At 44.1% G+C, this 27,606-nt stretch overlaps 2 protein-coding genes across 3 annotated transcripts in view; both read left to right on the forward strand.

Annotated features, from left to right (window-relative positions):
- Positions 1-487: 487 nt before the first annotated feature.
- On the forward strand, positions 488-5,827 carry LOC121623622 (protein NLRC3-like). Of its 2 annotated transcripts, XM_041960970.1 has the most exons (6): positions 488-545; positions 1,000-1,140; positions 1,552-1,671; positions 2,338-2,573; positions 2,688-4,542; positions 5,689-5,827. In XM_041960970.1, exons 2-6 carry the CDS (start codon positions 1,019-1,021, stop codon positions 5,696-5,698), a joined length of 2,343 nt encoding a protein of 780 aa, XP_041816904.1. In that variant the 5' UTR covers positions 488-545; positions 1,000-1,018; the 3' UTR covers positions 5,699-5,827. The 2 variants fall into 2 exon arrangements, with proteins under 2 accessions (XP_041816904.1, XP_041816905.1); XM_041960971.1 differs by lacking the exon at positions 5,689-5,827 and having other exon boundaries at positions 2,688-4,546.
- A 14,320-nt stretch (positions 5,828-20,147) lies between these two features.
- The window catches only part of LOC121623657 (ribonuclease inhibitor-like), a gene marked incomplete at its 5' end in the record, with an annotated part of 44,485 nt that continues 37,026 nt past the window's right edge, over positions 20,148-27,606 (forward strand). Inside the window, 2 exons of the mRNA XM_041961022.1 lie at positions 20,148-20,290; positions 21,274-21,459. Of these exons, the coding sequence (XP_041816956.1) occupies positions 20,148-20,290; positions 21,274-21,459 (329 nt within the window). The remainder of the gene's footprint in view (positions 20,291-21,273; positions 21,460-27,606) is intronic.

Raw genomic sequence — 27,606 nt, forward strand, 5'->3', positions numbered from 1 at the left:
GATTTGAAAACTTTGACCCAAAACCAGCTTCCAGCCGACAATTAGCACAAAATAAAAACGAACAAAGATTATTTAGTCCCAAAGAATCAATAACATCATCCCCAAAAACTGCAAACTGATTAAAAATGTGTCTCCTGTGCTGAGATGAACTGTGTTTGTGTTTCCTGTCAGTCATCATTTGCTTTGATGCAGTTTAGTTGTAACTTCAACAAAACAGATTATTTCCATCATTTAAATGCTGAAGCACCAACATCTTGACAGAAAAGCCTTTTTAATTCAGTCTGTTCGAGCCAAAAGAAACACTGATAAACACATCATGTTAAACAGCTGATCTGTGAGCAACACACACACACACACATACACACACACACACACAGATGCTGCCTGGTGATGTCCTGTAAATGATGAGGGGAGGAGCAACACTGATCATGTGACCCAGGCTCATGACAACAGGGAGGGAATCCTGAAAGAGAAACTAAAGTCAGAGAGTTCAGACTCCATGTTGAGTGAACAGAGCAGACGGAGGGGAAGTGAAGCTGAAGCAGGTGAGTGTTAATCCAACGTTTCATGACTTTACTGTTAAAGTGTGAGTCAGTTTCCTTCCTGTGGACTGTAGAGGACACAAATGTTAGACTGTGTGAGAGAGAGACCATGTATGACCATGTATTAATCACATTGTGGGGACTCGCCGTCCTTATGGGGACAAAACGGAAGTCCCTGTAATGTAAATCATGAACTTTTAGGGTGAAGACTTTGGTCAAGTTCAGGTTTAGGCAAGCAGTGGTCATGGTGATGGTTAGGATTAGTCTCCAGGAAATGAATATAAGTCGTTTTAATGTCCCCAGAAATGATGGAAACATGATTGTGTGTGTGTGTGTGTGTGTGTGTGTGTGTGTGTGTGTGTGTGTGTGTGTGTGTGTGTTACTTCCTGTTCTCCCAGTCTTGTTTCTTGATTCTTGTGTTCTGAGCTCACCGTCAGCGTCACTGTTTTACTCTCAGACTGACCTCAGATCAGAAGATGATGGAGGAAGAGGAGGACAGAGCCGAGTCTTCAGCATCCAGCTGTCTGTCTATGAAGAGTGACTGGTCCAAAGATCTTCCTCCAGACTTCAGCCATGAACCTGGACCCTCAGACACAAAGTGAGAGAAACACTATTAACTCATTTCTACGACTCACTTTCAGTGACTTCTGTCAGCGCCATGTTTTCATTGTTTTCATTGTTTTCATTGTTTTCGTTGTTTTCACTGTTTTCATTGTTTTCATTTTGTGGTTTTATATTAAAAATGTCACTAAAATGTATTTTTAAATTTAACAAACGTTTTGTGACATGAAGAGAAATCATTGGAGGCGTCTTCATCTCAGAATGTGTGACAGCTGTCAGTCACAGAGAAAAGCTCTGATCTAATCTAAGAGGACTAATGCAGACTTTTAAAGCTCCTCATTATGGACAGGAGCAGCAGTTTGTGTTTTTAGAGCTTCATAAATGGTTTTCATCAGAGAATTGATCAAGGATTCATATGACAGAAATAAAAACATGTTGGTGTTTGCAGAGTTCAGTACAGCAGACAGAGAGCAGAGTCTCCAGCATCCAGCTGTCTGTGTATGAAGAGTGACCGGTCCAAAGATCTTCCTCCAGACTTCAGCCAAGAACCTGGACCCTCAGACACAAAGTGAGACTCTGTTTTTACTGTAAACTGACCTGATGGGAGATGATGCATTGAGGATGGAGATAAAATATCTAGATTTCTATTCATGATGCTGAACTTTTGGTGCAGAAAGTGTTTCAAACTCAGATCGACCTTATTTTATTTCTGCAGTAAAACTGTTGAGAAGCTTCATTTCAGCATTTACACCTCAGGAACATTCATATATTTCTGCCCTCACATTGAAGCTGCTGTGAACATTTGCAACGATTCAGAATGTGAAAGAATCTGCTTCACATGTGAAATTCACTTTCTCATATTTGATCTGAGAATCATTTATTGGTTTGACTCTTCATCAGATCAGCTGTTATGACCTGATGCATGTTGAATCACTTTGTGTCATAATTGTACAACATGTGATAAAAAGTGATTTGTAGAAGAGCTTTGCTCACCGTGATCAACACTTTGAATCATTAGTAAGTGAACCTTTGAGTTCAGACTCTCTCCATCAGATATTGTTCCTAAAGGTCAGGAACAAACATCTATGGACAGAACTTGTGTAAAAGTCATCAGTGCACGAGAAAGAGACACTTCTAATGTCAGTTTAAAGTGAACTAACACAGTGTCGCACAAATCTTCATATTTTCAACAACCATCAGCGATTGAGTTTAGTTATAAAGAAATGTCTTTCAGAGAGAGGAAGAGGAGTCATGTTTCTGTGGAGGAGCAGCCGTCCTGCTGTGTTTTGTGTCAGGACGTCCTGAAGGATCCAGTCTCTACCAGCTGTGGACACCGGTTCTGCAGACAGTGCATCACCTCATACTGGGACCAGTCTGCTTCATCAGGAGAGTCCTCCTGTCCCCGGTGTGGAGACAGATCCAGAACAAGTCCTGGACTGCAGACAGCCAGTCAGACCTGCACTGTGCAAAGTAAGACTGTCCATCCACACATGTTGAAACTGTGACCTTCTACAATTCATGACATTTATTTGCAGAGTTTGTCAGATTTTCTTTGTTTTCTCTAATTTTTCTCTCTTTTTTTAGTGACTGTTGATCTTCAGGAGGTTTTAGATGAATATAAGATCAGTCTGAGGAGGAGATGTGAATGTGTAACTGAAGGAAGTGATGAACCAGGAAGTGGAACCCTCCTCAACAGGATCTACACTGAGCTCTACATCACAGAGGGACAGAGTGAAGAGGTTAATACCCAACATGAGGTGAGGCAGCTTGAGACAACTTCCAAGATGGAGACCCTCCATGAGACTCCAATCAAGTGCCAGGACATCTTTAAAGCCTCACCTGACCAGCAGAGACACATCAGAGTCGTTCTGACGAACGGCGTCGCTGGCGTTGGAAAAACCTTCTCAGTGCAGAAGTTCAGTCTGGACTGGGCAGAGGGCTTGGAAAACCAAGACGTCAGCCTGGTGGTTCTGCTTTCGTTCAGGGAGCTGAACTTGATCAAAGATGAGCAGTACAGTCTTCTGATGCTGCTCCATGTTTTCCATCCAACATTACAGAAGGTGACAGCAGAGAAGCTCGCTGTCTGTAAGCTTTTGTTCATCTTTGACGGCCTGGATGAAAGCAGACTTTCACTGGATTTCCACAACAACAAAGTTTTGTCTGATGTCTCACAGAAGTCATCAGTCAACGTGCTGTTGACAAACCTCATCAAGGGGAATCTGCTTCCCTCGGCTCTCGTCTGGATCACTTCCAGACCTGCAGCGGCCAATCAGATCCCTCCTACATGTGTCGACAGGGTAACAGAAGTACGAGGCTTCACTGATGCCCAGAAGGAGGAGTACTTCAAGAGGAGATTCAGTGATGAAGATCTGTCCAGCAGAATCATCTCACACATCAAGACGTCCAGGAGCCTCCACATCATGTGTCAAATCCCAGTCTTCTGCTGGATCACTGCTACAGTTCTGGACCACATGTTGACTACAGACCAGAGAGGAGAGCTGCCCAAGACCCTGACTGACATGTACTCCCACTTCCTGCTGGTTCAGACAAAGAGGAAGAAGCAGAAGTATGATGAGGGACATGAGACGAGTCCACAGGAGCTGATGGAGGCTGACAGGGAAGTTCTTCTGAAGCTGGGGAGGCTGGCGTTTGAACATCTGGAGAAAGGAAACATCATGTTCTACCAAGAAGACCTGGAGCAGTGTGGTCTTGATGTCACTGAGGCCTCTGTGTACTCTGGAGTTTGTACAGAGATCTTCAAAAGAGAGTGTGTGATCTTCCAGAAAACAGTTTACTGCTTTGTTCATCTGAGCATTCAGGAGTTTCTGGCTGCAGTCTACATGTTCCACTGTTACACCAGCAGGAACACAGCGGTACTGGAGGGTTTCCAAAAAGACTGGAAACCCAGCGACTCAAAACTAAGTTATTTTTTTGAGAACATTAAATATTTTCGAAACTTTAATAGCCACGACCCATCCCTGGATGTCTTTCTGAGGAGCAACATGGAGAAATCCCTGAGGAGTAAAAATGGTCACCTGGACCTGTTTGTTCGCTTCCTTCATGGCCTCTCTCTGGAGTCCAACCAGAGACTCTTAGGAGGCCTGCTGGGTCAAACAGACAACAGTCCAGAGATCATCCAGAGAGCCATCAACAACCTGAAGGAGATGAACAGTTACAACATCTCTCCTGACAGAAGCATCAACATCTTCCACTGTCTGATGGAGATGAACGACCGCTCAGTACATCAGGAGATCCAAGAGTTCCTGAAGTCAGAGAACAGATCAGAGAAGGAACTCTCTGTGATCCAGTGCTCAGCTCTGGCCTACATGCTGCAGCTGTCAGAGGAGGTTCTGGATGAGTTTTACCTGAAGAAGTACAATACATCAGAGGAGGGACGACTGAGACTGATTCCAGCTGTGAGGAACTGTAGAAAGGCTCTGTAAGTCCAGATGTGATTATCAACACTGTTCAGAAACGTAAAGCTGAAGCCGTCAGTGTTAAAGATACACACTTTACACACATAACTTCACACTATAAGAGTTTAACCCTGATTCCAAGAAAGTCATACCACTTTTTAAAACGTAAATAAAACAGAATGCAGTGGTCTGCAAATTATTTTCTAATTTTATTAAATTAAATACAAAGACAAGATATTTAATGTTCAAACCAATGAACTTGTTTCTCACAACAGTAACTGTAGAGGCAACATATGCAGAGAAAACAGCAGCACACGTTTCCACTGTGATTTTGACTGAATTAGCAGCCACAGTCTTTGTGTATGGAGCTCCTGATTGACTCAGACAGCAGCTCATGACACAGTCAGCTCCTGGGACGCCTCCAGGTTCATTCTGCCAGTGAAGGAGAGCTCAGCAGGTTCAGTTCAGTGGAGGATCTCCATCATCAACCAGCTCAGTTATAGTCTTTGTTCCAAAACATTCACTGCAGCCAGCTGAACTCCACTTGATACAACTATCACCCAGAAAATGATAACAATACAATCTTTAGTCATTATTACAACAAAAATGTTGATACGCTGTGTGAAACATGAACAGAATGCTGATCCTTTCTGACAGAAACTCACCTGAAAACAGCACAAAGTCAATATATTTACTGTCTGAGCTCATCAGTTCATTGATTTCTGTAAATATCAGCTGATTCTGAATCTGATGCAGCAACACGTTTCAAACACGTTGTGACAGCAGCAACTAAAGACTGGGAAAGATGTGGAACGCTCTAAAAACACCTGTTTGGATCATTCCACAGGTAAACAGGTTGATTGGAAATGATTGATTCTGGTTTGATTGATGTTTCTCACGGAGTTCAGACCTTTTGAATCGGGGTTGTCTGATATTAATCATCATTAAATTAATTTCATGGCAGATGAAAAGCAGATAAAGTGACACAAGATGTAACAAAGATTCACAAAATACAGACAGACACATGACTGAGGTAAATACATGTGACTGCAGTTAATAAAGTTCAACAAACACAAATCACAGCAGCCTGTCCATCAAAATATGACACATATTTACATTAGAGACATTTTGTCTGAAGCTGAAATTTGTTGTTTATTATGTTGCTCAAGGAAAGTTTGACATGTGGACAAGAGGAGCTTCAAACCACAAACCTGGTGATCAATGGCTGAGCAGCTGAGGCTGACCAACCGACAGCATGTTCAGTTTATATTCTCTGTCATCACAGACTTTCAGACTGTCGACTCTCAGAGACTCACTGTGAAGTCGTGGCCTCAGCTCTGAAGTCCAACCCCTCCCATCTGAGAGAGCTGGACCTGAGCTACACCAAGCTGCAGGATTCAGGAGTGAAGCTGCTGTCTGCTGGACTGGAGAGTCCAAACTGTAGACTGGAGACTCTGAGGTCAGTTCATGTTTTTTTCCTCTTGTCCAGTGTTTATCTCCCAAATTTAAATCCATTCCAGGTGTTTTAAGTTTTCTTCAGTTCTCTTTTTTTCTGGGTTTGTCTGAGCACAAATCACAACAGCTCTTTTTCCAAGTTCAACAGTCTGAACAGTTTGACTCAGAGTTCAGTCTAGACTTAATTTGTGTTGGTTTTATGAATGACACACACACACACACACACACACACACACACACTGTGTGAAGCACATTTCCTAACGCAGGTGTTTGAAGTATCGTGTCTGATCTGTCACCAGCGACAGGTGACACTTCAACATGTAGTGATGCTTCCATTCAGAAAAAGTCGTCACTTTGTGTTCTGACTCAACCAGTAAACAGGAGCATAAATAATAAACTTTATTAATACAAGAAGCCAGCAGGACACATTTAAGATGACGAGAAGATCCGTCTCACTTTGCTCAGTGCACATTTGATCCAGTTATAGATAGATAGATAGATAGATAGATAGATAGATAGATAGATAGATAGACTTTATTTATCCCAAGCTGGGAAATTGCAGTGCAGCAGCAGCATTACACACAGTGAAATAAGTGAAAATAAGACTATAAAGAACAAACTATACATAATAAAAATATAAAAATAGCGAGCAGTAAAAAGTTTATATACATAACAAAATAATAAAATAGCCAAATTGTGACGGCGGGTGCAGAGAGAGACCCAGGAGCGGAAACGGAGAAGGTTAACAAAAGTTTATTTAGCAACAACAGGCAATAACTGAAACAATCGCTGGCAGCGCGAGGTCCAAACAAAACACGAACTCAGAGAGGTCCAGAGAGTGCTGGGCTGTGTGGGCAAGGGAGGCACTGGAACAAAAAGAGAAGAGACAAACAATAAATCAAAAAAGTTCAGCAAGCTATCAAAACGTACTATACCACAGGAGACTGAGACCAACTGATACCACGGTACGTGGAAGTATACTCTGGCGTCGAGGAGCGTCTCCGCAGAGGTTAAATAGGCGTCCTAATTTCAGGAAGTGAACTCAGGTGTGCCCAATCACTCCTCGACGCATCGGGGGGAAGGGAGCCTCAGGAAAACAAAACGTAAAGTTACAGCCCACAAAACAGAACACAGGAAATGGACCTTCAAAATAACAGCACAGACAATACCAACCGCCACAGTACCCCCCCCTCAACGAACGCCTCCAGGCGTTCTACCCGGCTTGTCCGGGTGAGCGGCATAAAAGTCCCGAAGGAGAGAGTCATCCAGAATGAGTCCCCTGGAGACCCAGGAACGCTCCTCTGGACCGTAACCCTCCCAATCCACCAAGAACTGGAAACCACGGCCGCGTGGACGGACATCCAAGATCCGTGACACCGTGTAGGCGGGATGACCATCAATGAGGCGGGGGGGAGGTGGGGCGGCGGCCGGCGGGCTGAGCTCGCTGGAATGCACCGGCTTCAACAGGGAAACATGGAAGGTGGGGTGGACCTTCATAGAGTCTGGTAGCTTGAGCCTGACGGCAGACGGATTAATGATCTTCAACACCTCGAAAGGACCGACAAAACGGGGAGAGAGCTTACGTGACTCGACATCCAACGGAAGATCCCGTGACGACAACCACACCTGCTGACCCGGTCGGTACTCGGGGGCGGAGACGCGGCGAGCGTCGGCCAGCCGTCGGTTCCTCTCCGTGGAGCGGGTGAGAGCAGCTCTGGCAGACTGCCATACCTCCTTAATCCTCCGGAGGTGCTCCTTCACAGAAGGGACGGATACCGCAGTCTCCTGCTCGGGAAACAAGGGAGGTTGATAACCCAAACAGCACTGAAACGGTGACATACCTGTGGCCGAACAGGAGAGGGAGTTGTGGGCATATTCTATCCAAGGCAGGTGTGTACTCCAAGAGACGGGATGATGAGCAGCCACGCAGCGAAGAGCGGACTCCAGATGTTGGTTAGCTCGCTCTGTCTGGCCGTTACTCTGGGGATGGTAACCAGAGGACAGACTTGCCGTGGCCCCCACCGCCTTACAGAACTCCTGCCACACCTGGGAAGCGAACTGTGGACCCCGGTCCGAGACCACGTCGAGGGGAATTCCGTGAAGCTTGAACACATGAGTCACGAGTAGACTAGCAGTCTCGAGGGCAGAAGGCAGTTTAGGCAGAGGAACATAATGCACAGACTTGGAAAAGCGATCAATAATAGTTAAGATGACAGTGTTACCTTCAGATGGAGGAAGACCAGTAACAAAGTCCACGGCGATGTGAGACCATGGGCGGCTTGGGACGGGCAAGGGGTGCAGTAACCCCGCAGGGGGATGATGAGAAGCTTTTCCCCTGGCACAGACAGAGCAAGCGGCAATAAATGCACGGGTGTCGCGGTACATCCTCGGCCACCAGAAGCTCTGACGGAGGAACTGGAGGGTGCGGTGGAAACCAGGGTGACAGGTAAGTCTAGAGGAGTGAGCCCACTGGAGAACTTGCGACCGGACCGAATCCGGGACAAACTTGCGATCGGGGGGACCGGAACCAGGGTCCGGTTGTTGCTTCTGCGCCTGGAGCACGAGGGATTCGATCTCCCATGTAGCCATACCCACGATGCAAGCCGGTGGGAGGATGACATCCTGATGTTCCGAGTCCAGGGGAGGGGCATAGAGACGGGACAGGGCGTCGGGCTTAGTGTTACGGGAACCGGGGCGATAGGAGAGGGTGAAATTGAACCGGCTCAAAAACAGAGCCCATCTGGCTTGGCGGGGATTAAGCCTCTTCGCGGTGCGTAAGTAGGCGAGGTTTTTATGATCAGTCCAGATCAAAAAGGGAACCGTAGCGCCCTCCAGCCAGTGCCTCCATTCTTGAAGCGCCCAAACCACAGCCAGCAACTCTCTATTCCCGACGTCGTAATTCCGCTCGGCCTGGGATAAGCGGCGGGAAAAGAAAGCACAGGGATGCAGTTTGTGAGTCTGAGGGTCTCTCTGGGAGAGGATGGCACCAGCACCGGAGTCGGAAGCGTCTACCTCGACCACGAACTGACGAGTGGGATCGGGGTGTTTGAGCACCGGGGCAGAGGTAAACAGTGCTTTAAGCTGGGCGAAAGCCTGTTGGGAATCGGGAGACCACTGGAAGGGGATTTTCACAGAAGTAAGTCTAGTGAGGGGAAGAGCTACCTTACTGTAGTCACGGATAAATCTGCGGTAGAAGTTAGCGAAGCCGAGAAACCTCTGCAACTCCTTCCGGGTGGTGGGAACGGGCCAATCCGTGACAGCTTGGATCTTGGCAGGATCGGGTCTTAGCTGACCCTTGGCGATGATATAGCCGAGGAAACCCACTGAGTCAGAGTGAAACTCGCACTTCTCCGCTTTAACAAACAATTTATTCTCAAGAAGTCTCTGAAGCACTAGTCTTACATGCTGTCTATGTTCCTCTAGATCTCGAGAGAAAATCAATATGTCATCTAAATAAACGAAAACAAACCGGTTTAACATGTCTCTGAGGACATCGTTAATGAGAGCCTGGAAGACAGCGGGGGCGTTGGTGAGACCAAAAGGCATGACTAAATATTCGAAATGACCTAACGGTGTGTTGAAAGCTGTCTTCCACTCATCACCCTCCTTTATCCGGACGAGGTGATAAGCGTTACGCAGATCAAGCTTGGAGAAGATGGTGGCGGAGCAGAGTGGTTCGAAGGAGGGGTCGATGAGAGGGAGAGCGTACCTGTTCTTAACGGTGATGTCGTTAAGTCCACGGAAGTCGATGCAGGGGCGAAGGGAGGCGTCCTTCTTCTTAACAAAAAAGAAGCCAGCCCCTAACGGAGAGGATGAGGGGCGGATGAGTCCAGAGGCTAGAGAATCCTGGATGTATGTCTCCATGGCTTCCCTCTCGGGGCGTGACAGGTTATACAGCCGACTAGAAGGGAGAGGAGCACCAGGGAGGAGGTCTATGGAGCAATCGTAGGGGCGATGAGGAGGCAGGGACAGGGCTAACTCTTTACTGAACACAGGGGCTAGGTCATGGTACTCGGGAGGCACGGAGGTAAGGACAGGGGGCGTGGGAGGTGGTGGAGAAACACGGGAAGAAAAGGGGTTGGCCGAACGAAGACAGTGGGCATGACAGAATGGGCTCCAGGTGGAGATACTAGCTGTAGTCCAGTCTATCTGGGGGTTATGTTTAAGCAACCAGGGGAGGCCCAACACCAGGGGAATCTGAGGGGAAGGAATGACGAAGAATTGGATGTCTTCTCTATGATTCCCAGAGATTATGAGCGTGACCGGGACCGTACGTTGAGTGACCTGAGCTATACGTCGGCCGTCTAAGGCGGTTACATTTCTGGGCACCGGGAGGGATTCAAGGGGGAGCTTAAGCTGGGTGGCTAGTTCGGTGTGGATGAAGCTCTCGTCTGCCCCTGAGTCAATCAGAACCCTCATGGGAAGCGACTCACGACCCCAAAGCAGACAGGAGGGCACGGTAATACGGGAGGGAGAGCTGGGATTAGGGGATGTCTGACTCACCAGTGCGCTCTCCGTCACGGGTGAGCCTGCCCTTTTGGCGTCTGAGGGCAGTTAGCGAGAAAATGACCTCCCTGGCCACAGTAGATGCAGAGCCGCTGGCTGAAACGTCGCTGCCGCTCGCTGGGGTGGAGACGGGTCCGACCCAACTGCATGGGCTCCGAAGGGTGAGAGGAGGACGTGGAGGGAGCAGCGGAGTGGCCGGAGGATCCGCCACTGGCTGAAGGGGGAGCGAGGGAAGCTGGCTCGTGAACATGAGAGAGGCGAGTCTGGGCTTTCTCTCTCTGTCTTTCTCTCAAGCGGTTATCTATGCGTATGGCGAGGGAGATTAATGACTCTAAGGAATCGGGTTCATCTCTGGAAGCTAATTCGTCCTTTAACTCACTAGAAAGACTCCGTAAGAAAACACCTCGTAGCTCTAACTCCCCCCACCCGCTCTCTGAAGCTGCGATACGGAAGTCAATAGAGTAATCTGCCACTGATCTCGCTCCCTGCGCCAAGGAGAATAGGCGTTTAGCAGTTTCCTGCCCCTGTCGTGAATGATCAAAAATACGACTAAGTTCCCTCGAGAAACTGTCGAAAGACGAGAGAATGGGGGAGTGCTGTTCCCATAACGCTGTAGCCCACTGCGCTGCCCTGCCCCGTAACAAATTAACTGTATAAGCTATCTTAGCTCTATCAGAAGGATAACTAAGGGGTTGTTGATCAAATACTAGTGAACAGCGCAAGATAAACCCCCCAGCATTACCAACTTCACCTGAAAAGGGTTCGGGGGCCGGCACATACGGCTCACGCTGAGAGACAGACAGAGAGGTAGATTGGGCTGCAGCGGTTGCCGGTGGGGGTGGCGCTGGTGTGGGACTTGGGGAGGAAGGAGAGCCACGGGTGTCCGTGCGGCTGAGGTAAGCGGTGAGGTCACGGACTTGGACGCTGAGACCTTGTACTGCCTCCATTACTCCCCGCAGCATGTCCTCGTGCTGGCCGAGACGTAGTCCTTGATGGGCGAGCGCCGCTCGAAAGGGGTCCGAATCCGCTGGGTCCATGATTGGCCAGAGTATTCTGTGACGGCGGGTGCAGAGAGAGACCCAGGAGCGGAAACGGAGAAGGTTAACAAAAGTTTATTTAGCAACAACAGGCAATAACTGAAACAATCGCTGGCAGCGCGAGGTCCAAACAAAACACGAACTCAGAGAGGTCCAGAGAGTGCTGGGCTGTGTGGGCAAGGGAGGCACTGGAACAAAAAGAGAAGAGACAAACAATAAATCAAAAAAGTTCAGCAAGCTATCAAAACGTACTATACCACAGGAGACTGAGACCAACTGATACCACGGTACGTGGAAGTATACTCTGGCGTCGAGGAGCGTCTCCGCAGAGGTTAAATAGGCGTCCTAATTTCAGGAAGTGAACTCAGGTGTGCCCAATCACTCCTCGACGCATCGGGGGGAAGGGAGCCTCAGGAAAACAAAACGTAAAGTTACAGCCCACAAAACAGAACACAGGAAATGGACCTTCAAAATAACAGCACAGACAATACCAACCGCCACACAAATAGTATACAGTAGTAAAAGTATTGCACAAAAGGAATATCAAATGCAAATGGCAGTGAAAATTAAGTGTACCGTGACTGTAAGAACAAACTATATATAATAAAATATCGAAATAACAAGCAGTAAAAAATTATATACATAATAATAAAATATCAAAAGCAAACAGTCGTGGTAAGAAGTATTGTATTATTATTATTATCTTCAGCTGTTATTGTACAGTGTAATGACATGTGGCAGGAAAGATTTCCTGTATCTGTCCCTTCGACAGCGGAGCTGCAGCAGCCTGTGGGAGAAGGTGCTCCGCTGTCTGTCCACTGTGTGATGGAGAGGCTGCTGATCATTGTCCATGATGGATAGCAGTTTATTCAGCGTCCTCCTCTCCACCATAGAGATGATTGAGGATGAAGCTCACAGTCAGTCAGCTGTGTGTTGATGGAGACGAGTTGATGAGTTTTGTATTTACTGAAATGATTATTTATGTCCTAAAGTCTTATTTACTTCATATTGGCATATTTAAGTTCTATAGAAAGCATCTGTGATGTTTTCAGTCCAGCGTGGGAGCTGCTGCTGTCCAGCTAGCTCAGCTCTGACTTACAGAATGATGACTTGAGTCGTAGTTAGCTTTACTCGCTGTTTCCTGTGGCTCTTCACACCATCTGACACAGACTGAGTGAAAACTAACTGTAAGACAGAAGAGACACAATCACCAGTTTGTTGGCAACATGTGTTTTTTTCCTGCTGTAAATACATGAAAATCAAACATGTTTTATTACAAACAAATCAAACACATTTCAATGAAAGAAACGTTTTTAACAAACTCAAAAGTGCAACAATCAAATTCTTTATTTCCATCTTTGCCTCTGTAGCATTTCCAGTGTGGATTAGAGTGTATATAGAAGAGCATGTGGACAGATTCAGCTGACTTCCTCCAATGACTAACAGGAAGTGATCTTTGTGAACCCAGAACTCCTGAAGCAGGACAAACACTTGTCAAAATAAAAGTCTATCAAAATAAAAGTCCATCCAACATGATGTTTTAAAGGCAAAACACCTGTCTGAGCATGTTCCATAAAATGACTCATGATTATTATGAATTAGAAGAAACAGACGAAAATGAAAGTAACAGAAGTAACAACACGTCTGATTTGATCGTTATTCCAGACTTCTAGAGTGAGATGAGCAGCGTGTTATTGATCTGTGTTGACATGAACAGCTGTATGAATGTTGTGGTGACATTTGGATGATGTCTGTAGAATCTGACATTATGATGATCCACAATAACACAATGACAAAGTCACTGGACTGATTTTAGGGCAAAGCTCATTGATTAGGACAGAGTCATGTTGAGCTGCACATTTACAGCCTGAACACATCTGATTGGATTAGAAATGGATTTTTATCTTCATCATTTGTTCTTTATTCAGGTTGAGGGACTGCAGTTTGTCAGAGATCAGCTGTGCTTCTCTGGCCTCAGCTCTGAAGTCCAACCCCTCCCATCTGACAGAACTGGACCTGAGTGAGAACGACGTGCAGGATTCAGGAGTGAAGCTGCTGTCTGCTGGACTGGAGAGTCCAAACTGTAGACTGGAGACTCTGAGGTCAGTTCACTGACTCTCTGCTACTATTGTCGATCTTTAATAATAATAATAAACTTTATTGATAAAAGACCTTTTGTACAAAACATGCAGCTCAAAGTGTTTTACATTGAAAACAGAATAAAAACAGGAAACAGAAAATGAATTGAAAGAACGCAGGTAAAGATAAAAGCTGAGTGTTGCAGAGAAAGCAAAACATGTGACAGATCAACTATGAAAAGAGACATTTAAAAACAGAACGAAAATATGTTTAATAAACAACTGAAGCTCATTTCTGTTCAGACACAACTTCCATCAGTCACGTTTTAAATGAGCTTTTGTTGATATTTTCATGTTTGTTGAAGTAAATTTAGTCTTCAGTCACAAAGATTTGTGCTTCTTAAAGAAAGTGTAGAAAATGTTGACTGTTAGTTGTTCAAGTCAATGAATGTTGATGATTTTTGGTAAATGTTCACATCTGGATCCAGAAGATCCTCTGAACTAATATTTGTTTCAATTGATCAAGTTGACTTGATGAAGTGGAAATATTTCTTTAGTTTCTGATGATTTGAATGTGTTTTCACAAATAATGACTGATGATTGATATTGATCCTTCAGAACACACACACACACACACACACACACACACACACACACACACAGCTGTTTAAAGGATCAGTATGTGGACTTGAGTGAGATGAGCAGCATGTTATTGATCTGTGTTGACATGAACAGCTGTCCGAATGTTGTGGTGACATTCAAGGGGTTCAAGGAGTCTTTATTGTCCCCGTGGGCAAATTGCTCTACAGCCAGCAGTAACAAAAACAGGCAACAATCACAAAACAACAACATATTGCACAGAGGAAATAATAGATGGGACAGTACATTAATCAGTCACTTGTTCAGAAGACCTATGGCAGCAGGGACAAAAGAGTACTTAAGTCTATTAGTCCTGCATCTTGGCAGGATGAACCTGCGGCCTGACGGGAGCAGCACAAACTCACCAACCAAAGGGTGACACTCGTCAGTGAGAATGGAGCGGGCCTTATTCAGGGTCCTGAGCTTGTACATGTCAGCGAGATCATTGAGGTGAATGCCTGCAATTTTGCTGCACACTCTCACTATACCCTGCAGTCTGTTTTTGTTCTTGAGGGAAAGTAAGCCGTGCCAGCAAATCAAAGAAAATGTCAGAACAGACTCAATAAAACAAGAATAAAACATTCTCATAAAAGTGCAGTCAACATTAAAACTCCGCAATTTCCTCAGGAAGTACATGCGTTGATGTGCCTTCTTGCAAACAGCATCAACATGGAGATCAAAAGACAGCCTGTCATCAATGTTAGTACCAAGATATTTGTAATTATGGACCAGCTCAACGGTTTGATCCTTGATGACAAGAGGAGGAGTGGCTGACAGATGTTTGCGGAAGTCTATCACCATTTCTTTGGTCTTTGACACATTAATACACATAAAAGATGAGGAACACCAGTCTGTGAATTCCTTCACTACAGGGCCATGGTCAGGGTCGTCACTGCTCAGTAAGGACACGATTACTGAGTCATCTGCGAATTTCAAGATGTGACGCCCCACATGTTGGCTACGGCACTCGTTCGTGTACAAAACAAACAGTAATGGTGAAAGGACGCAGCCCTGAGGTGATCCAGTGGAGGAGACGAGAGTGTCTGAAAAAACACCATTTACCCTCACACGTTGTGGTCTTTCTGTTAAAAAGTCCATTAGCCAGGCTATTAGACCAGGATCGATGCTGTGGAAGTCCCTCCGTCTCTCTGCTAAAATGTGTGGCTGTATGCAGTTAAAAGCTGATGAAAAGTCAATAAATAAAAGACGAGCAAAAGTCTTGGCTCCCTCAAGATGAGTCAAGACAAGATTTAAAAGGGTGGCTAATGCATCCTCAACACCTCTGCCTGACCTGAAAGCGAACTGCAGTGGGTCCAGGTTATCTTGAACACAGGTCAGAAGTGCTTCCTTGACAAACTTCGCAAAAGATTTCATGACTAGGGAAGTTAATGCCACGGGTCTAAAATCATTTAGTGATTTGGGGGATGCAGATTTTGGAACTGGGACAATAATGGAGTCTTTCCAAAGTGAGGGGACCTTATGAAGCTGGAGGGACATTGAAAAAATAAAAGTAAATATGTCTGACAGCTGGTCAGCACAGTTCTTAAGAACACGCCCTCCAATGCCATCCGGGCCAGGGCTTTTCCTTTCCTTGACTCCCCGGAAAAGTTTACACACTTTGCCCCTGTCGACAACGATATTCTGAGAGGAGACAACATTTTTAAAAACCGACAGTTCCTCATTAAAATTACAGTTGTTAAAACGGTTGTAAAAATTGTTGAGTTCATTCGAGAGCACCAGATCAGGCTTCCTAGTAAGAGAGACATGGCTCTTCTTTGACATTTGGATGATGTCTGTAGAATCTGACATTATGATGATCCACAATAACACAATGACAAAGTCACTGGACTGATTTTAGGGCAAAGCTCATTGATTAGGACAGAGTCATGTTGAGCTGCACATTTACAACCTGAACACATCTGATTGGATTAGAAATGGATTTTTATCTTCATCATTTATTCTTTATTCAGGTTGATTGGCTGCAGTTTGTCAGAGATCAGCTGTGCTTCTCTGGTCTCAGCTCTGAAGTCCAACCCCTCCCATCTGACAGAACTGGACCTGAGTGACAACGGCCTGCAGGATTCAGGAGTGAAGCTGCTGTCTGCTGGACTGGAGAGTCCAGACTGTAGACTGAAGACTCTGAGGTCAGTTCACTGACTCTCTGTTACTATTGTCGATCTTAAACAATAATAATAAACTTTATTGATAAAAGACCTTTTGTACAAAACATGCAGCTCAAAGTGTTTTACATTGAAAACAGAATAAAAACAGGAAACAGAAAATGAATTGAAAGAACGCAGGTAAAGATAAAAGCTGAGTGTTGCAGAGAAAGCAAAACATGTGACAGATCAACTATGAAAAGAGACATTTAAAAACAGAATGAAAATATGTTTAATGAACAACTGAAGCTCATTTCTGTTCAGACACAACTTCCATCAGTCACGTTTTAAATGAGCTTTTGTTGATATTTTCATGTTTGTTGAAGTAAATTTAGTCTTCAGTCACAAAGATTTGTGCTTCTTAAAGAAAGTGTAGAAAATGTTGACTGTTAGTTGTTCAAGTCAATGAATGTTGATGATTTTTGGTAAATGTTCACATCTGGATCCAGAAGATCCTCTGAACTAATATTTGTTTCAATTGATCAAGTTGACTTGATGAAGTGGAAATATTTCTTTAGTTTCTGATGATTTTAATGTGTTTTCACAAATAATGACTGATGATTGATATTGATCCTTCAGAACACACACACACACACACACATACACACAGAGGAACACACATACACACTCTCACACACACTCACACAGAGCAACCCACACACACACACACACACACACACACACACACACACACACACAAGAACACGCGCACACACAAACACACAGAGGAATATGGAGTAACACACACACACACACAGACATAGAGGAACACACACACTCACACACACACACAGACATAGAGGAACACACACACACACACACACACACAGCTGTTTAAAGGATCAATATGTGGACTTGAGTGAGATGAGCAGCATGTTTTTGATCTGTGTTGACATGAACAGCTGTATGAATGTTGTGGTGACATTTGATAGATAGACAGACTTTATTTATCCCAAGCTGGGAAATTGCAGTACAGCAGCAGCATTACACACAGTGAAATAAGTGAAAATAAGAATATAAAGAACAAACTATACATAATAAAAATATAAAAATAGCGAGCAGTAAAAAGATTATATACATAATAATAAAATAGCCAAACAGTAAACAGTAGTAAAAGTATTGTGACGAACTGTGTAGAGAGGAACCCAGGAGCGGAAACGGAGAAGGTTTGAACAAGGTTTATTGCACAACACAGGAGGCAAAACAGGGAAATGGTGAATGTGATCCAAACAACAAAAGGAGGCTTCAGAGAGTGCTGGGCTGTGTGGGCACGGAGGCACTGGAAGAAAAAACCAAGAGACAAACAATTACTCCACACGAGAAAATCACGAGAAGGTAGTTAATATAAATGTTACCACAAGAGAGTCGTGAAGCCACTGGTACCACGGTACGTAGTAGTATACTCTGGCGTCAAGGAGCGTCTCAGTGGAGTATAAATAGCGTCCTTGATTAGGAAGTGAATGCAGGTGCGCCTGATCACTCCTCGACGCCGCTGGGGGAAGGGAGCCTCAGGAAACAAAAGTAAAGTAAGGAAAAAACACAACAAAACAGGAAGTGGTCTTTCAAAATAAACAAAACGGAAGTACCAACCGCCACAAGTATTGCACAAAAAAGAATATCAAATGCAAATGAATATCAAAATAAGAATATCAAAAGCAAATGGCGGTGAAATAAAGTGTACCGTGACTGTAAGAACAGTAGTGGTAAGAAGTATTGTATTATTATTATTATCTTCAGCTGTTATTGTACAGTGTAATGACATGTGGCAGGAAAGATTTCCTGTATCTGTCCCTTCGACAGCGGAGCTGCAGCAGCCTGTGGGAGAAGGTGCTCCGCTGCCTGTCCACTGTGTGATGGAGAGGGTGCTGATCATTGTCCATGATGGATAGCAGTTTATTCAGCGTCCTCCTCTCCACCACAGTCTCAAAAGACTCAAGTCTGAGTCCGAGTACAGAGCCAGCCTTCTTGATGATCTTATCAAGTCTGTTGGTGTCGCTGGCTCTGATGCTGCTGCCCCAACAAACAACAGCAAAGAAGATGGCGCTGGCAACAACAGACTGGTAGAAGATCTCCAACATTTTGCTGCACACGTTGAAGGATCTCAGTTTCCTCAGGAAGTAGAGTCTGCTCATCCCCTTCTTGTACACAGTCTCTGTGTTGGGTTTCCAGTCCAGTCTGTTGTCGATCACCACTCCGAGGTATTTGTAGTCCTCCACCTCCTCCACCACCTCCCCTTTGATCCGTAGTGGCTGTGAAGGCGTCTTCTTCCTCCTGAAGTCGATCACCATCTCTCTGGTCTTGCTGATGTTCAGCCTCAGGTGGTTCTGTTTGGACCACTCAACAAAGTTGTCTATCAGTGTCCTGTACTCCCCCTCCTCTCCCTCTCTTATACACCCGACAACAGCTGAGTCATCAGAGAACTTCTGCAGGTGACATGACTCAGAGTTGTATTTAAAGTCAGTGGTGTATAAGGTGAAGAGGAAGGGAGAAAGCACAGTCCCCTGTGGAGCTCCTGTATCACTGACCACCACATCAGACAGCCCGCTGCCCAGACGGACAAACTGTGGCCAGCCTGTCAAGTAGTCAGTAATCCAGGAGATCACTGCGTCGTTGACACCCATCCCCCGCAGCTTCTCACCCAATAGCAGAGGTTGAATGGTGTTGAAGGCACTGGAGAAATCAAAGAATGTGATTCTTACAGTGCCTCCTCCACCATCAAGATGCATATGGGCTCGTTGCAGCAGGTAAATGACAGCGTCATCGACTCCTAAATGGGGCTGATAGTCAAACTGCAGGGGGTCCAGGATTGTCCTCATCTGTGGACTCAGCTGGGCTAGGACCAATCTCTCCAGGACTTTCATCACATGGGATGTGAGGGCGACTGGTCTGTAGTCAGCTGGGTCAGATGGCCTCGGCTTCTTGGGGACTGGAACCAAGCAGGACGTCTTCCACAGCCTCGGGACTTTCTCCTGACTCAGGCTCAGGTTGAACAGATGTTCCAGTACAGGAGACAGCTGGCTAGCACAGGTCTTCAGGATCCTAGGCGTGATGCCATCAGGGCCTGCTGCCTTTCGCTGGTTGAGTCTTTCCAGCTGCCTCTTTACCTGGCCTGAAGTCACCGTTGGGTGGTTAATGCTGGTATCCTCAGTGGGGGAAGGGGAGGAGGAGGAGAAGGAGGGGGGACAGATGGAGGGGTGTTGTGCAGGAGAATGCTGGAGGTTGGTGCGAGCCATTTGGGACAGTGTGGGTGTGTGGGAGGCAGGGGGCGTCTGAGAGGTGGCAGGAGGTGAGCTAAACCTGTTAAAAAACTGGTTGAACTGATTTGCTCGTTAGCTCGATAGTTCCCAGTTACAAAAAGCAGGGAAAGTAGAAGAAAAACACGGAGAAGGGTAGCAAACTTAAGTCCAGACATTTTCACAACTCTAACAAACAAGTTGTGATTGATCAGAAAAACAGAAAAAAGAACGAACGGACAAATAAACGAAACTTAAAAAACACAACGGGAGCTGCTGCTACAGGCTGCCACCTGGGACGGCGCCAAAAGCATGATGATGTCTGTAGAATCTGACATTATGATGATCCACAATAACACAATGACAAAGTCACTGGACTGATTTTAGGGCAAAGCTCATTGATTAGGACGGAGTCATGTTGAGCTGCACATTTACAACCTGAACACATCTGATTGGATTAGAAATGGATTTTTATCTTCATCATTTATTCTTTATTCAGGTTGAGTCGCTGCAGTTTGTCAGAGATCAGCTGTGCTTCTCTGGTCTCAGCTCTGAAGTCCAACCCCTCCCATCTGACAGAACTGGACCTGAGCTTCAACATCAACCTGCAGGATTCAGGAGTGAAGCTGCTGTCTACTGGACTGGAGAGTCCAAACTGTAGACTGACTCTCTGCTACGATTGTCAATCTTTAATAATAATAATTAACTTTATTGATAAAAGACCTTTTGTACAAATCCTGCCGCTCAAAGTGTTTTACATTGAAAACAGAATAAAAACAGGAAACAGAAAATGAATTGAAAGAACGCAGGTAAAGATAAAAGCTGAGTGTTGCAGAGAAAGCAAAACATGTGACAGATCAACTATGAAAAGAGACATTTAAAAACAGAATGAAAATATGTTTAATGAACAAGTGAAGCTCATTTCTGTTCAGACACAACTTCCATCAGTCACGTTTTAAATGAGCTTTTGTTGATATTTTCATGTTTGTTGAAGTAAATTTAGTCTTCAGTCACAAAGATTTGTGCTTCTTAAAGAAAGTGTAGAAAATGTTGACTGTTAGTTGTTCAAGTCAATGAATGTTGATGATTTTTGGTAAATGTTCACATCTGGATCCAGAAGATCCTCTGAACTAATATTTGTTTCAATTGATCAAATTTACTTGATGAAGTGGAAATATTTCTTAAGTTTCTGATGATTTTAATGTGTTTTCACAAATAATGACTGATGATTGATATTGATCCTTCAGAACACACACACACACACACACACACACACACACACACACACACACAGTAACAGACACACACACACACACACACACTCTCCCTCTCTCACACACACGCACACACACACACACACACACACACACACACAGCTGTTTAAAGGATCAATATGTGGACTTGAGTGAGATGAGCAGCATGTTATTGATCTGTGTTGACATGAACAGCTGTATGAATGTTGTGGTGACATTTGGATGATGTCTGTAGAATCTGACATTATGATGATCCACAATAACACAATGACAAAGTCACTGGACTGATTTTAGGGCAAAGCTCATTGATTAGGACAGAGTCATGTTGAGCTGCACATTTACAACCTGAACACATCTGATTGGATTAGAAATGGATTTTTATCTTCATCATTTATTCCTTATTCAGGTTGATTGGCTGCAGTTTGTCAAAGACCAGCTGTGCTTCTCTGGCCTCAGCTCTGAAGTCCAACCCCTCCCATCTGACAGAACTGGACCTGAGTCACAACAACCTGCAGGATTCAGGAGTGAAGCTGCTGTCTGATCTGGTGGAGAGTCCAGACTGTAGACTGAAGACTCTGAGGTCAGTAGAGGGTTGGAGTCAGTCCATGCTGGTCTCAGCAGGTTTGTTCTAAATACAGTTAGTATCAAAGCACAGATCCAGTACTTCCTGTAAACCTCCAACCTTCTCAGCAGCTGCTTTCCTCAGTGAAGCTGTGAGAGGAGAGTGGTGACAGGCTTCAGGATTGGACAGATACACAGAGAGAGAGAACAGTCAGCCAATCAGAGGAGTCAGAATCTTGTTGTGATCATGTGTTTGAGTTGATGTGCAGACGACTGTTGTTGTTGTGTTCATGTCTACAGGAAATAAAGCTGGATTACAGCTGACAGCATCACAAGCTGTGTAGAGACAGAGGTCCTCCTTCATCAAACTGTCGTACCATCAAATCTGATCTCAAACTGTTTGTTCTCTCATTTCAGCACTAAAGAATTGATCAGTTAATGTTTGTCACAGCTCTCAGATCAGTTTGACTGAAGCCTGCAAATCTCTGGCTCTCATTTCAAAGAACCATCATTACATTTAGTAACCATGTGGCCGGTGTATGAAAACGTATGAGTGTATGTCAGTGAGTGAACACCGGCTAAATACTGGCTAACAGTACTTTTTGACTTGGCTAACGTCGTCCCATCAAACACAACGCTGTGTTGTTTGTGTAAAATGGGTGAAACATGGAATGAAATGTAGAACTTCTGCAGCAGAACCTCACAGTGGGTGTGATTAGCCTCGTTAAAAACTGCTGAATATTAACTTCATATTATTAGTAGAGTGGCTGAAGTATAGTGTGATAAACTGAGAGGAGTCGGGGGCAGCTAATAATTCATTGATACTTACTTCACTGTCAGGATTTTATTTCCACGGCACTTGACCAGCATCGAGCACAAAGGGCTTTCAAATAAAACACAATGATGGAATATTAAGAAAAATAAAAAATATAACGACAATATTAAAACTGAGCATTAAAACAAAGCAAGAAGAGAAAACAGTGACGTTAAAACACGTCACGGTCATGTCTGTATACTCTTCATCAGATTTCCACAGAGAGGAACATGTTCATATATAGCTGATCCCTGTCAGACCAGCTGTACCAGTATATAAATGCATCTGTCCATTTGTCCCAATATTTTTATAACAGACTCCATATTTACATGTTTGTCCTGTGATATTTCTAAAGTAGATGAAATATTCAGATGTGACTGAGACTCTGGTTGTTAGCAGCTTTGAACCTTAACAGCAGTAAATGCATCATTCCAGTGAACAGTGAATATCTGTGTCTCTGCAGTGATGATGCGTTCAGGGACTCTCAGCACTTTATTTCCACTGTGTACTTGAGTGAAATGTGCAGAGTAAACAGGCTTGATGGCCAAAGTGTCTGCAGGTGTGTGAGCTTCCAGCTCAGTGTGTTCACTCCAACACGTTAACATGAGAGCTGAGAGGAAGCTGGCTACGCTACACAGCCGCTCCACTTCTGGTCTGAACAGGACTGAAGTCCCTGCTGCTCTTTATACTGGATGTGCTGCATCACTGACTGCCAGCTGATGAAGGAGTCTCTGTAAACTCTGATTCATGACTTCTGTTGTCTGTCTTCTTCTCTCATCAGATGGAAGTGATCGTGATCGAGCGTGAGCGATCAGAAAGGTGATTGGCTGAGAGCCGATCGGCTGCGTCCTGATGATCCAGAGAGGTTGAAGCAGCAGCAGCAGCTTGTGGGTGGAGAGGCTCTGACTGGGCCATGTTACTGGGAGGTAGAGTGGAGAGGAGAGCTTCATCCAGCAGTGACTGACAGAGGAACCACAACAAGTGGAGATGAGTGTCAGTGCTGCAGTGTGAACTGCTCTGAGATCAGCTCCACTGTCAGACACAGTGTCCAGTCCAGCATCCTCCCTGTGTGTTGCTGTGGATGTGACAGAGTATCATCAGTGTATCTGGACTGCTGTGCTGCTGCTCTGTCCTCCTACACAGTCTCTGCAGACACTCCTACACTCCTTCTGCTCCCCACTCACACACCTCCTCCACCTGGAACCTGGACCTGGACTTTTTCCTGTGCTTTTTTATTCTTTCAGATATTCCGATCTCAAAGTTCTGATTCTGACAACATGACTGTAGATCAACATTTATTTAAACTGTTTTGCTTTCGTTTGCATTCTCGAGGAATGATGTTAATTGCAGTTAATTTCCACATGATATTTCTGATGAATTTTGGAAGTGGATGTGAAAAAGCAGCATCCAGCCTTCTTGTATAAAGTGGCCTCTCTGAGGTTCTGGAGTGGGTTGCACCAGCTATGCACAAGCTCAGCCTTAGTCTGAATGTAATGTGTAACTTAGTACGGATTAATAATGTTTTCAGGATTGCAGCAGCTGAAATTGTTCCAGCATCATAAGTTACAACTGAAATCTTCCACTTTGTCCTGAGTAGTTCTAAAGTCAGCTGTTCGATCGTGGTCGGCGTGGAGAATCGTTTTGAAAGGTGGGATAATTTGGAGGATGAGGAGGAGTGAATTATATGATGGATTACACCCCTTTGTCATTCATGATGACTTTGATTTATTCTGGAGCTTTTGTTTTGCACCAGCAGAGATGCAGATGCCGGTTTCCCCACATCAGAGGACAACATGAACGACTTTGTAAACAGGAAGAGATACCACTCAGTCAGCGCACAGATTGAGTGTGATTCTGACCTTGTTATTACAAATCCAGCGATCAAACGGCACAAACTCCATCTCTGATCTGAGAGACCTACATGCACTCAAAGAGGAGCTCTCGGTCTGGCCGTGCCGGTCAGTGAACTCTGCACTCATTAACAACACGTTCTTATATTTGTGGCTTGGATATTATGTATGTATGCTCGTTACTGAACTTCTGCCACTTTTAAACTTTTAGTGTGTCTCTTTTGTTGTGTTTGTGATCTGTGCTTTCATTTGTTCACTTGCTGAAAAATGAATGAAGTTAAAAACAAAGTGTTGGATGTAAACAGTCACGTGGAGCTTGAATCATTGACGCTTCTCTCAGCTTCATCTGCTGATGTCAGCAACATGTCATCATTATTCTTTAAATGGAGCAGGCTTTCTTTGCCTTTGATTCTTTGATTTCCCTGTTTGACCCACTCACAGATGATGTTGGTGTCTTTTGACCTTCAAAGCGTTCATTTAATATGAGTGTGTTGTATAATTCCGACTTTTCTCAACAGTAGTGAAACAGTAAAGACCTGTCAGTCAAATCTGACTATTTACATGTTGTTGGGGTGCATTCAGTCTTATTCTCCCTGCTCCACCCAAACCACACCTCCCCTCTACACCTCTCCCACTCTCTCCAAACTAATACAACACTTTAGAAAGCAAAGAATTGTATTCTCCTCTTCAAATCAAATATGTTCACAGCCATCACAACATGACAGCATGAATTGATTTCAGATAGTTAAAGTGTCAAATTTCAGTTCCTGTATGATATTTAATCTTTCATTTCTAGTTTTTCAAAAGAGTTAAAGAAGTCAAAGAGTGAAAGCTGGAGGTGTAACTGTAACAGATTGAGTGAAACAGATAATAAAAATATTTGTTAATAAAAACAGTCACATGACTTTAAAAACAAGGGAATTCATGTATAAATAGGTCATAGTTTTGAATGCAAATCTATAAAAAATAATCCTGTGAAGAAGGTTAAAACATTTAATTCCTGTGAAAAATGGTTGAAATATTTAAAAAGGTTAACATGGTTAAAAACTTTGTGAAACATATGAAGATACTTACCTGCAGTCAGAGTTCATCTGTGATCTACCTGTTGAGCCTTTTTTGAAAGCTTGTGATTGATTAGCTATGCCTGCAGAGGCCGGAAGGGGGAGCTCTCGGCCAGGACGCCTCATTGTCAAAGAAGCTGCCAGAGAGGAAGAATCGTGTCCGAGCATCTTCATTAATATCTTCCCTTTTTCAGAGGTCCGTTTCACAAAGCAGGTTTACTGAAAACTCCGAGTATGTTAACCCTGAAATGAGGGAAACTCTGAGTTTTCCGTTTCACATAAGAAGGTAAGTCAAACCAGAGAAAGAGGGGTAACTCAAGCCTGTTTCACAGACAGAGGTAAGTTAAACTCCGAGTCAGTTACCGCAGTAACAGACTCTATGAACCTAACCTGGTCGGGACCAGGTTTTACTCAAGGAACCTCGAGTTTCTCTGTGTCTCCGCCCTCTTTCAACCACACACCGTATTTCACTTCCTCAGTCATTCATTCAGTCAGCAGACGAGTTTTGGCAAAGTTCTGCCGTCTGTTATTAAAAAAAATCATTAAAAATATCAGTCAGTGCGAAGTCTATTAGGCACAGTAGGTGGTGACTTTCTTTCGTTAACATGGCATGTTAACGTCTTTCGATCATGATCCCGTGGATGAAGGTGCAGCGATACTGCACAGAAAATTAAATATTCGTCGGGAGATAGTTATCAGACCACGATGTTCTTGCTTTTCCAGACAGTTATCGTCTTTAGGCCACCACCCGTTCTTCGTGCATCTGCCTTCTTTCTGTTGGCTGAGTAAAAGTCTGTGTTAGTTTAAATATAGGCTTAATTATTTAACATAACATGATATAGATGAGAACACTTTTTTAATTTTTTAATTTTATTTCATTCGTTAACAAAAAACAAAACATTATATGAACACAATATAACCAATTTTACAATGAAAGGGAGCCACTTAATATTTACTTTACAATGTAAAACATGATCAAAATGAGGTAGTTACCTCCATGAGATCATGCCGAGGTCTTACCTGTTTCAACCATGTTTTTATATTTAATTTTAAGATGCTGCCAAGTGCGCTTCTCCCCCGCGGGATTGCACCTAAATGAAATAAATTAATAGGCAACCATTCAAGCAGTTTTGCCCTGTAATATTATTGTGATTTCAAAGGACTACATTTATACTCACGCATTGACCCGAGCAGCAATGTTCTCCCACGCCGTCTCCCTCTCCTTCGCAGCTGCAGCGGTGTTGGACTTCCGTCTAAAAACGTGTTCATATTCGCTGTATGAGCGCATTAAAATGTCTAATTCCAGTGGCGTGAAGTACGCAGCCTTCCGCTTCCCCGTTGCCATGGTGAATCCTTAAATCGGGGTTCCATTGATGCTGTCTTTTTAAAGTTGCGGTGCACGCGCTTAACTCGAGGTGAACCTACTCTGAGTTAATCAAACTAACTCAAATCTGCTGTTGTGGAATCGAAAACTCAGAGTTTCCTATCTCAGAGTAGATCAACTCAGAGTTCAGGGTTACACTCAGAGTTTGTTGAACCTGCTTTGTGAAACGGACCCCTGGTACGAAATGAGTATTTATGCTGTCAGACTTTGAAATGTGTTTGCTGAGTTGTTTAGTGTGTGTTTTGTTAAACTCAGCTGGGATGTTGAGTGTTTTAGAAGCGTTATTTCGATGTTTAGACTCTTAATTGGTTCACTGTTTAGCAGCTAGCTAAACTGTGTTCCCCCAACACGGAGCGGCGCGAGGCTAGCATGGATGCTACACACACTGTGTGTTTTCAGTGTGTTCAGCTGAGTAAGAGACACGTGCAGTTTGAGGTTACTAATGAACAGGTGTGCTTAACTTTTACTCACCTTATGTGGGATTAATAATTACTAATCCATTTGTGTGTCGATTGCTGAAATAATTGTGTATGATAAGAAACAAGAAATACAACGAATAGAAGAGACACATGACAATTAATGTTTTACATTTTTTGTTTATTTTTAGTATTTTTTAAGTTTGTTGATTAATTAATTGGATTTTTTCTTGAACGCTTACCTGTTTATTCACCTGTCAAAGAAAAGAAGAAGAGTATGTTGTAAGTTAACTTTGAAAATAGAGTGAAAGTGTATGTTTTGAAATGTAATGATATTATTTTATTGTACAGTGAAATAAATTTTGTACCTGTGTAAATAATTCATGTTGTCCATGAAGCTGCCAGAGAGGAAGCATATTGTTTCCTTTTCAGGGGAAACATAACCAGCAGAGGTGAACACCACAGAAGAAATCCAGCTCCAGTGTAACTGTCTCAAGTCTCTGTGATTTAGACCTGGACTTCACTCTTTTAGGATCATTTATGGAAGTACTGGGTAGGACTGAAACTATCCGACCCACATGCCCCCACAGCACTCATCTGACCGTGGAATAATCACATGCTTTATATCGTGTTGTTGTTTG

The sequence above is a fragment of the Chelmon rostratus genome, chromosome 20 (genome assembly GCF_017976325.1).
Source record: "Chelmon rostratus isolate fCheRos1 chromosome 20, fCheRos1.pri, whole genome shotgun sequence".
Classification (NCBI taxonomy): domain Eukaryota; kingdom Metazoa; phylum Chordata; class Actinopteri; order Chaetodontiformes; family Chaetodontidae; genus Chelmon; species Chelmon rostratus.